Genomic DNA, 11017 nt, shown 5'->3' with positions numbered 1-11017 from the left:
CGAGGTGGCGGACCGCCGGTGGCCCGCGGCCGACCTCCACACGCTGCACCTCAGCAATTAGCAACCAGGTGAGCAGGGCTGGGAGCTGCTGGCAGAGACCTGGCAGGAGCAGGGTGAGGAGCGGCACAGCCCGCCATGCTGCACCGGCGCCCTGGGGCAGCAGCGTGGCCGGGGCCGAGCCAGGGCACAGGTTCATGTGTGCGAGGGGTGCTGGGAGGCTTCTCCTGCAGCAAGTGTGACAGGGCTCTGGACGGGCTCTCGCTTAGGGGCTGCCTGTCCCCTCCTGAGTCAGGGGCCGGCTCTGCCACGGGGTTTCTCTGCAGGAAACCCACCTGGGAAAGGAGGAGAAGCCCTGTGGAGCTCCAGCATCCCTCAGCCTGCCCCTGGCCTGCAGCAGCCGCTTGCTTTCCCGCTACCTCCGTCCTGGGGTGCTCAGTGCACCATGCATCCCTGTGGAGACAGGACTGAACCTGCTGGGCAATGGGGTCCTGCCAGCCTTCGCTACCAGCCAAGAGCCCCAGCACGGACCGCAGGGCAACCTGGGGCAGACACCTCCCCTCACAGAGCAGGACTGTGCCAGTGCTGGACTGGGACCACTCTCCTTTTTAAACAGTTTTTGACATGGCTGTGGAAAGCCAATTCTCTGTGACTGGTCTCACTGTTCAATGAATGGCCTAAGTGAGAGTCTGGCCTCCAAAGAGCATCGCTGGGTGCGCAGGGGAGCTCAGTGCTGCCACAGCGGGTGACTGGGGTGCAGGCAGCAGGCAGGGACCCAGCCAGGCAGCATAGCCCGAGCGCGCAGGAGGGGGGGCCCCCCCCGCCAGGCCCGAGAGCTGGCACGGCTGCACAGGCAGACTTCACTTTGTTTCCCTGGAATAAATGTTTAGAGAAAAACAGTGTATTGATGTTCAGTCCTGGGCCCTGCCACCACAGCTGGGGCTGCCGGGACGGGCTTGCTGCAGCCCTGCCCCGACCTCCTCCAGGACAGTGACAGAGGAGGGATGGCTCCAGTGGTGACCACAGCGCCTGTTGCACCAGGGACTGGGTACGGCTGGGGAGCTCCTGCCTGGCCCTTCCCACGTAAGCTGCTCCCAGGGTCTTACCCAAGCACATGGTGACGAGCCCTGATCCTGCACCAGCAGCTGAAGCAAGAGGGGCTGGGGGCCGAGCAAGGCCCCCACCCGGCAGCACGTGGACCCAGCCCGCAGGCAGCCGCCCAGACAAGCACAAGGGCACGAAGGAGAGCAGAAGGATGCCACGCAAGCAGAGATACAATTACTGAAATACCAGTTTGCATTTATTCTCCCAATTACACAGTTCAGTTTACTGGTGCTAAGTCCATGACCAATGCAGACTTGAAGAAGGCGTTACTGGCAGAGCTGGGCAGAGGCGCTGCCCCAGTGCAGGTCCCGGGAGCAGAGCGCTTCTGGCAGCGGCCGAGCACAGCTCCCTGGAGAGGCAGCTGCGCCCAGCTCTGCACACAGAACGGAGCTGAAAGCTGCCCTGGGCAAGTCTGTATAAAACACTGGTGTGTGCTGCCCGCACGGCCGAGGGGAGTGGGCAGAGCGCCCGAGAGCCCAGCAGGCCCCGCATGCGAGCTGCGGGCAGCAGCCAGCAGCACCTCCCGCTTCTGCGGCACCTGCCCAGAGCTGGAGAGGGAGAGCAAACACCACGGCAATCCCCATGGGAGAGGTGAAACCAGGGAGATCAGTACAAAACGGTGCAACACGGAGAGCTACGCAAATGCCCGGCCCATAAAGAGCAGCGGGGACTGAAGGCACTGGCCTCTCACAGCCCCGGGGTCACGCAGGGACATCCCATGGGCTTGGGTGGCAGTTCTTGTGCAGAGTGTTCGGGGCAGGTACTGGCACCATGAGGTCCCTCTTCGGACGTCTGCGAGCGCTCCCTCCCCGCGCAGCGCAGGGCAGCCGGGTGCCGGCACAGGCAGCTGCCTCCTGGCCCACCGGGCTGCTCACAGCAGCGGGCAGCCTCTGCGCTTCTTGTTCTTCCGGACCTGCAGGCCTGCGCGGGTGGCCATCTCAAAGACCTCCCGCACGCCCTCCTTTGTCTTGGCCGAGCACTCGAGGTAGCCGAAGGCGTTGATCCTGTTGGCCATGTCCCTCCCCTCCTCTGGCTTCACCGGCTCCTAGAAAGCATTAAAAAGGGGGTTCAGGAGCATCGCCAGAAAACAGCAGCAAGAGCACAGTGAGTGCCCTTGGGGCATCCAGCCTTTAGCGCCAGGATCTGGCACGGCAAAGGGGAGCCCCAGCGAGGCGGCACAAGGAGAGGCGGGTCGCTGGCCGAGGCAGCTGGACACGGGGCTGCCCCCACCTGCTTCATCTTCGCCAGCTCCCGCCGCGTGTGCTCATCATTCCGCAGGTCCTTCTTGTTCCCCACCAGGATGATGGGCACATTGGGGCAGAAATGCTTCACCTCCGGTGTCCACTTCTCGGGGATGTTCTCTGCAACAAGCACATGTAGACCCTCCTGAGCTGAGGGGCTGCTCCCCCCCGGGCCTCCTTGCAGCCACGGGAACCGGTGCCAGGCTTTTCCCACAGGAAGAGGGGAGCTTGCTCCATGGCATCCTCCTCTCCCATCACCTCCACCAAGCCAGCAAGTTCCCAACATTTTCCTGGAGCGCACGCAAAGCCAGGAGATGGAGAGGAGGGATTGGCATCCCCTAGAGGGGCGGCACGGGGGCCTCCCGGACCCCAGGGGGTTTAGCAGCAGCACTCAGTCCTGCAGGAGCCCCAGGTCCCCCCTCGCTCCCTGGTCCCTACCGAGGCTATCCGGGCTGTCGATAGAAAAGCACATGAGGATAACGTCTGTGTCCGGGTACGAGAGGGGCCGCAGCCTGTCATAGTCCTCCTGTCCCGCTGTGTCCCACAGGGCCAGCTCCACCTGGGAGGGGAGAGGGATGCGGCTCAGCAGCTCGCAGACAGCTCAGCAGGCCAGAAGTGAGCAGGTTTATCTTCCTCAGTTATAGCTACAGTCTTCCTCAAACTGGGGCAGGTTCAGGGTGACCCAGAAACACGGGAGCTGCGGGGCACCCCGAGCACTGCAGGTGCATCCGAGCCACACAGACCAACCCACACGGCAGCACCGGGTGGTGGCACTGCTAGCACGGGTCCATGGGAGCGAGGGGACAGGAACAGCTCCAGCACCCCGCAACAGTCCTTACCTGCTTCCCATCTACCTCTATGTCAGCAATGTAGTTCTCAAACACAGTCGGTACGTAGACCTCGGGGAACTGATCCTTGCTGAACACAATCAGCAGACACGTCTTTCCACAGGCACCATCTCCCACGATCACCAGCTTCTTCCTGATGGCCGCCATCGCTGCAGGGACAAGAGCAGGTGAGCAGAACAGAGCAGTCGCGGGCAGCCCACGCTCCCAGCCCCTCCTGGCCCCCCATGCCCCAAAGTCTCTCGCACGACTGCCCAGGAGGGTACCAGACACGGGCACCTGGGCACACCCCAGCATGAGCAGCCGGTGACCACCAGGACAGAGGCTCTCCCAGCCTCCCGCCAGGCACACCTCCAGCTCCCGCGCACAGCCCGCACAGGCACCGGCTCACGGGCACTGCAAGAACCAGCCCGACTGGAACCATTTACATCCATCACCGCAGCCGCAGCCAGGAGAGCCATCACACCGATGCCCCGGCAAGTGCTGGTGGCTGCACGCAGAGACCTCGTGCAAGACGATGAACCGCTCTGCCTTACCCACCCTGCCGGGCAGCAAGGCTCCCACCCTGGCCATCCAACCCCTCCCATGCTGGGCTTTCTCACTGTGCCACCACCCCAGGCAAAGGGGGTTTTTGACAACCTCAGAGTTGCACACACACGCTGGTTTTACTTTAGATTATAAATTCTTCAGGGCAGAAACTGTACTCCAGGTTTCACCCAGGCACGCTCACTGGCTCCCAAATAATCCGATCAGCAGCTGGAAGGCGCCAAGCTGAGCTCTTGGAGGTCTGGGCGAGCATGACCTGCATGCCTGGCACCCGGTGCCAGGCTGGCCCCGTCCCAGCCCGTTTGACAAAGGAGCCTTTGCCACATAACTGCCAAGAGCCAATGCTGGCACCGGCAGCAGGAGAAGCTGCCAGCCATCATTCAGCAAACAGAGCCGAAATCCCGCAGTAAAGCAGGCTGCTTTCTGCCCCAAGAAAAAAGGATGCAGTCCTGCGACTGAAACTATGCCTTCACATCCTTGAGTTTCAAAAGGAGATTACAGCTGAGCCTGGGAATCGCCCGGGACGATGCCACAAAACACCTGCCATGGCGTCTGAAGGAGGCACGAGAAAATTAGCCATGGTGGGATCACATCCCTCCCCAACCTCGGGCCCAAGATCTCTTTCCCATCCCCATCTTCCCAGATGCTTCAGTCCAAAGAGCCCAACCCACTCCTTATGCACCCGCAGCACATCACCAGCTCTCTGTCCCTGCAGAAATCCCGGGCAAGACGCAAACTGACAGCACAGGGTTTAATCCCTGGAAAGGTGCATGCTGCTCCGCGGGCTGGGGGAAATTACAGGCGACCAGAAAACTGCTCATGAAGGCAGAGACGCTCCACGTCCTCCAGCCAGCCCTGCCCCTCTCCAAACCCCCTCTGCCCAGAGGCAGCAGGACTGGAAGGGGCAGGTTTGTGCTTGGAGCCTTAGGGAGGTTCAGTGGGAATAACTGTGCAGGAGGGACGCACACACCTATGCTAATGCACTGAGCTGCAAGCGCTGGGAGCGGATCATGCTGGGATCACACTGGGAAGGCCCGGCCATCGCAAGCTTTGCATTTAACCAGGGCACTGACACTGAGCCTTAACAGAGGCCTGGCGCCTGTCCCCTCCCGGGGTGATCACACCCGCACTCCGCGCCAACAGAAAAGGGAGGAAAAAAGAAAAACCTGAGTAAGGCTGCATCATAATTAGCTGCAAGTGAAGGATTAAGAAATTAGACCCAGTGGCTGACTTGCATTTCAAAAGCAGCCTGAAGAGAGCTCCTCTCATCTGCATACTTAGCAGGTCACAGCTAAGCTCCTGCCTGGAGGAAACCTCCCCAGGGCTGTCACACAAACCCTTGGGAAGTCTCGGGGACCACCCCAGCTCTCACAAAGTAAACTGCCCAACCGACCGTGTGGTTGGGGCAGAAGAGAGAAAGGTTTCATCCAAACCCGGGCCAGACCCTGCCATAGCCCCAGATCTTTGCAGGTTACAAGCACTTTGGCTTACAAGCTGAAGCAGGAATGGTTTGTGGCTGCTGAGTGCTGTGGAGCCATTAACAAAAATAGTCAGCTGGCACTTGTAAGGTGAGAAGAGCGAGGATGAAGAGCCCCATCCGGCAGGATCTGGCACTCCTCAACCAGGAGCCTTGGCGTTAAGCACACATCCCAGTGGAGTACCATGTCTATACAGAAGGTGAGCACATTTGTGCAACACTAAAGTTGAGGAAAAAACCTAAAGTGCCCAAAGGGTCCTGCTACCGGGGGCTGAGTGTGGAGGGGAAACCCCCGGCACAGCTCCCATCCCCCTTCTTTGTGCCCTTCTGCTCCCGCCTGTCCCACCTGGGCCAGGGACACCCGCAGCCCCATGCACGGGAGCTCATCCCGAGGAGACACGACGTTCATATTATGGAGCCAGATAAAAGGGCTGGAGAAGTCTGCTGTCTCCTGCCCGCTTGAGGAGGGAAAGCTCTCGAGGACAGCGTATCCCTGGGGACACAAGAAACGCATCAACCCTCTTGCAAACCATCCTTCTTGTCTGACCAAAGGCTCGTCATCTCTCCAGCCATCATCTCCACAGCACGGAAAAAGGAGAGCTCATGAGCAAAAAAGTCTATTTACTTAGACAGAAAGTTCCTTTGCCCACAGCAAAATGTGACTTGTGCTTTGCGACTCCGTATCTCAAAGACAAACAGAGGAAGAAAGGTGGTGTGGGACGTGCCGTTATCTAATCCACAGAACACAGAAGGAGACACATCTGCAGCACAAGGAACAGCGGATGCCTGGGGAGACAAACACCCGCTCTCCCAGACAGATATCGAGACCTGCCTGTGCCCAGTCTGCCAGACGTCACGTCTAAAACAAAAACAACCAGGGTGGTGGAGCATGGTGCTGCAGCCAGCCCTGCATGGCTGCCGGCTCCCCTCCGCCGCTCCCCTGCCTGCACACCATGCCAGCAAGGAGGGCAGCAGCTGCCCGGACTCTTGCTGCAGAGGCAGCCAGACTGGGACGGGGCAGGAAGAACCAGAGATGCTCCAAACCAAAAAGAGTCGCTACACCCAGAGCTCCTTCCCACGGCCTCCGGAGTTCACCCTGACCTGGGATGGCTCCGGGCCCCGGCAGCTCCTGAGCCCAGTGTGATGCACTGACTCAGCGGGCAGAGGCACTGTCCCCGCCCAAAATCTCAGCACAACTCATTCCATTACTCACAAGAGTAGCCCAGAAACAGCCCATTACTAATCCGGAGCCGGTGTGCAAAGGCGAGTGGGGCGAGGAGGCTGTGAGCACCATGCTCCTCAGCGGCCAGCTGGGCTGCCCCTGTCCGTGCCCTCGACCCGTGAGCCAACCGACACGACACCAGTGCCAGATGCTGGTGGCACTCTGCTCGGGGAGAGATTAGTTTGTCTGCCAGGGGATGCTCTGTCACTCAGCAGGACGAGGCCAGTCCCTGGGACAGAGCTGCCCGATGCAAAGGACCTTGCGCTGTTCCCAGACCACAAGAGAGTAAATGAGAGTGGAAAACGTGGAGACAATTTGAGGAGGACAGCTTTACTACAACTGGCAGCAGGCCAAATGATTAAAAGGACACAGTCACCCACATCAGACATGGAAATTCAGATTTTAAACTCAGCCAAGCGTTAACCGGCCCGAGTTACAGCAAAGGATGCCCAGCCACATTGGCAATCCAACCCGGCCCGTACAGCAACCGTAGTTTTCGGGCATGAGCAGCACTTTGGGTGCCTCACTGGAGATGCCTCCTGCTCATTCACAGACATAACAAAAGGGAGCAGCAATTTTGTGCCAGCACCTCCCGCAGAGTGGCACTGCCAAACCCCGCAGGGCTCCTGCACCCAGCCCTATGCCTGCTGCTGTGGCAGGCTGGGGCGACAGCGGGATGGCTGCGGGTTTAGTCTGCGCCACCACTGCTGGCAGTGCCCGTGCTGACAGCACCAGCCTAATTCTGAGCAGGCAGCTCCTTCAGCACGCCAAGAAATTGCAAAATGGAACTAAATTGCTCTGCTCTGCTTTCCAAGCAGCTATTCTAAAGCCATCACCATAAAACCAGCCAGGGCTCCAGGACAGCCCTTGCGTTATTGGCCTCTCCCAGCTTTGTGCTTCAAAATGTGAAGTTCCTGCAGAGCAGGAAACGGGGAATTCCTCTGGCAGCAGGATGCGTCCGTCATCCAGTGTCTGCTATGGGATCTCAGGAAATGGCAGAGAAAGATGTTAACGCTTTGAAAAAGGAATCACACTAGGGACAGAAATCTTTCAACGAACCTCCTTAGTGAGGCTCGAGCTCCCCGAGCCAACAGAGGGGTTTTGTTCTAAAGCAGAAATTCCCAAGTGCTGCTGCTGACGGCCCCACCCTGGCCGGACCTGTCACATCACCTATCAGCAAAACCAGCTGAATTTCTGTTCTGCCCATAGCCCTGGTCGGAGGCACAACCCTGAAGCCTGGGCAGGCGTGGGCTGGGCTGGCAGGGACGGAGCCGTGCTTGGAGCAGCCCTTTCACGGGGACACCCCCAGCACTGCCTGCACGGCAGGGCCAGCTCTCCACAGCCCCTGGGCCCCGCAGATGTCCCACTCTGAACAAAACCTCCTTATCCTGCACAAGCAGAGGAGAGCGGAGCAAGGAGGAGGGTTGCCCCGGTGATCTTCTTGGCCAGAGACAGAACAGACCTGGGGCTTGTGTTCCTGCCTTGCAGAGCTGCCACCAAGCATCTCCTTACAGGCTGCCTGTCGGATAATTAGAAAATATTTCTCTGCCCCGGCAGCTCTCTGGTCACTCCCCTGGGACTGGAGGCTCAGGGAACAGCCAGCCCAGTACACGCAGCCCCGTCACCCCACAGCCCAGGCACCCGCCCGGATCCCCTGGCACCGCGACACAACCACAGAAGGAAAACCACCTCTTTGAACAGACCGAGATCTTCCTGGCATTGCTGTGTCTTCAGCTCTGCTAAACTTTTCAATGGTTTAACAAACAAAAGCATCCAAGTGCTCGGTTGGACTGTTTTGATTTAACTCTTATTTGGGAAGGAGCTGGGCTAATGCAACACAGACCAGGCTCAAGGCTAGAACCACCGTGAGGCATGTAACTGGATTTCAAAAACCCCAAAACACACATCTTCAGCTCAGGCTGTGCAACCTGTAATACAGACAAGACCTAAGGAAGCTTGCAGCACCCAGAGAGCGCAAAACACTAGCAGGGAACACAGAAAATGTTTTCTAGCCAGTGCAGCCAAGGACAAGGCGTCTCCACTTCTAAACATGGCTGTGTGTGTGCACAGGGCTGCTGCCACCGCCGGAGCACGCCAGGCAACAGCACCCCAGGACAGGACCCCAGAGAGGCGCCGCCGGGCAAACAAGAGCTGCTTTGGACAGTCCCAGGCCGCCACCAGCGCTGCCAGAGCCTGAGAGGCCAGGGGCACGGGGGGGTGCCTCCCTCCAGAACCCCCCAGGAGCAGCTCTCCTCCTGCCCCACCAACAGGTCACAGCTCCAATCAGCACAAGCAGGGAGGCCCCCCAGAAATGTGTGTCAAGACAGCAGCTGCCCCCAAATTAAATTGGAAGGGGATTGAAGGCATTTGGGGACAGAACGACAGAGCTACATGGGTCATTTGTGTGAGTTACCAGCAGAAAGCCCCGCAGCAGTGTTTCACAACAGAAACAGTTTTAGCTGGTAGGACTTGCTGGCACAGCTGGTGCAATGAAAAAGAAAGTAAACTTCCAAATTAAAATTTGACAGGTATGCCCATCGAGGGGAATTGAATTTGCTGAGACATCTAAATCATGGCCAAGGTAGCACAGGACAAGTGTCCTGGCAAGTGTCTTGGGTATCAGAGGGACTTTTATACAGAAGCAGAAGAAAGTTCCAAAAAGGGCTTGGCATTGCTCTTCGCTTCAAAGGGAAACTCAACAGCCAGGGCAGAACTTGGGCTCTGAGCTCCTGGGAGGATCGCAGCTTCGAGACGATCAAAGTGGCGCTGGTTTGGGCACAGCAGCATCTGCAATTTCAGGCTCATGCAGCCCCCAGGCAGGCCAAGCTGTGCATTTCAGACAAGACCAGCCTCCAGCCCTCACTCACGCCAACAACCATCGCTGACACCCACAGCATGACCCACACCCACCAGCAACGCCGGCTCCCACTGCTGAAAGCGTCCCCGTCCCGCCTGCTACTGCTGCCGAAACTACCCGGCACTGAGCACCAAGGACAATGTCTGTATTTACCCCCTGGGAAAGCTGCCTGAAGCTTTTTCTTAAGACCTAGACCTGCCATATCCAAATGACAAGCAATCATCAAAAAAGGAGCTCAAACTCAGTACTTTTAGATCTTATAATTTTTTTTCTGAAGTTGTGAGCTATTCTTCAGGCATGATCAGACAGCCTGGATTTATAGCATGCCCCAGCGCAGCAGCGAAGGGCAACTGCCCAGACCCGGAGCAGAGCGGCTAAATTCCACAAAAACATCCACAAGCAAAACAGAGAAAGGGACTTGGAACAGAAGAATTTTAAAGCCTAAACTAGGCTTGAACCATGAGTGCTTGTGCTTTGTGGGAAAGCGCTGCCTGCCCTTACCTCCTTTTCCAAAGGACATCATGCCATGTTCTTATTCTACCTCCCGCGGAAGTGACAGCCTTCCCGGACCCACGGCAGTACAAGTGTCTTACTGAAAGCTTCAAATAACATGCCACAATCTCAGCAGATGCCTGTACTTGTGCAATGCCTGACTGCCGCTGCCCCAGGGCCAATCAATATTCACTAATACATTCCTTACTTTTCATGTCAATACGCCTCTCCAGTGTAAACAGCAAGTTAGGAGGTGAGCCTGGTTAAATGCTCCTGATAACCTGTTGGAAGACAGTGACTTGGCTTATTTTCCATTTAAAAAAAAGTTTCCCTAGAGAAGCTGTAGCTGTCACGAACATGGATTCAATTTAAGGTCTGTAAAATCCCACACAGCCTTTAGCTACACTACTTGTATCTGAGAAGGAGGAGCTGAACATAAATTGAAACTGTTTGGATACCAAAAAGCACTTGGAAAAGTGAAAAAAAAAATGCAACTGGTCTCAGTGAAATACAGACAGCCAAAGCCGCTACCTCCCCGTCTGTGGTTTCACAACCTGATCACTTTGCTGGGGACGTGGGAGCGCTGCTGCCCAGCCCGGGCGGCTCAGCCGGGTCCCCGCTCCCAGCCCACCCCCCACGCAGATGCGCCCTGCAAAGCAACCCGGGGATCGCGCTGCCGTTTTCACGGCGGGTGTTGAGAGGCTCAGGCTGGATTTAGGGGGTTTGGCGGCTGCTGGGAAGACTTGGCTGCCAGATTTAGTGCTGGAAAGGGCCGCACAGTCATGGTTTTGGAATGCTCCCTTGCTCCTAAGACATTACACAATTATTTCTCCTCCCCCGCAAGCCCCCCTAATATAAATGTTTAAAAATGAGCTCAGCAGTAAGCAAAGGAACTTTTTTCCTTTTTCTGAAGAAAACACAGAGCGGCCGCTCCGCGACTGAGGCCACACACAGGGACGCTGCTGGAGAGGGGGGATGTGAGGAGGGGTGGTGGGACAGGGCAGCAGCCCCCAGGCTCTTACCCCAGCCCGGCCCAGGTCAGTCACTGGCTGGGGGGCAGCAGGGAGCCCTGTCCGGGAGGTACCCGTAGGTCGGGACTTACAGCCCAAGGCCACCCTTGAGGGACAACCCGTGGTGGCCAAACGGCCACTGACCCATCCCTGCCCCACGCCCAGGGACCCCCACCCCGTCCCTGGCACACCCATCCCATCCCGTCCCGCTGCGCTCCACCCAGCC

General features: G+C 57.9%; 2 protein-coding genes across 2 annotated transcripts in view; one reads left to right on the top strand and one right to left on the bottom strand.

The window, feature by feature from the left end:
* MOV10 (Mov10 RISC complex RNA helicase) overlaps positions 1–444 on the top strand; it is a 7506-nt gene extending 7062 nt beyond the window's left edge. Inside the window, exon 22 of the mRNA XM_009272728.2 lies at positions 324–444. The gene's annotated coding sequence lies outside the window, so the exon portion shown is untranslated. The remainder of the gene's footprint in view (positions 1–323) is intronic.
* Positions 445–1272: 828 nt separating this feature from the next.
* RHOC (ras homolog family member C) lies at positions 1273–10487 on the bottom strand. The gene is made up of 6 exons (XM_009272726.1): positions 10443–10487; positions 9990–10062; positions 3182–3339; positions 2781–2901; positions 2332–2462; positions 1273–2146 (listed from the first exon to the last, which is right to left on the bottom strand). The coding sequence occupies exons 2-6, from the start codon at positions 9994–9996 to the stop codon at positions 1973–1975; spliced, it is 591 nt and encodes a 196-aa protein (XP_009271001.1). The 5' UTR covers positions 9997–10062; positions 10443–10487; the 3' UTR covers positions 1273–1972.
* Positions 10488–11017: the final 530 nt, after the last annotated feature.

Source organism: Aptenodytes forsteri, unplaced genomic scaffold (genome assembly GCF_000699145.1).
Source record: "Aptenodytes forsteri isolate BGI_AS27 unplaced genomic scaffold, ASM69914v1 Scaffold142, whole genome shotgun sequence".
Classification (NCBI taxonomy): Eukaryota; Metazoa; Chordata; class Aves; order Sphenisciformes; family Spheniscidae; genus Aptenodytes; species Aptenodytes forsteri.
This window is presented reverse-complemented; position numbering and strand designations above follow the sequence as displayed.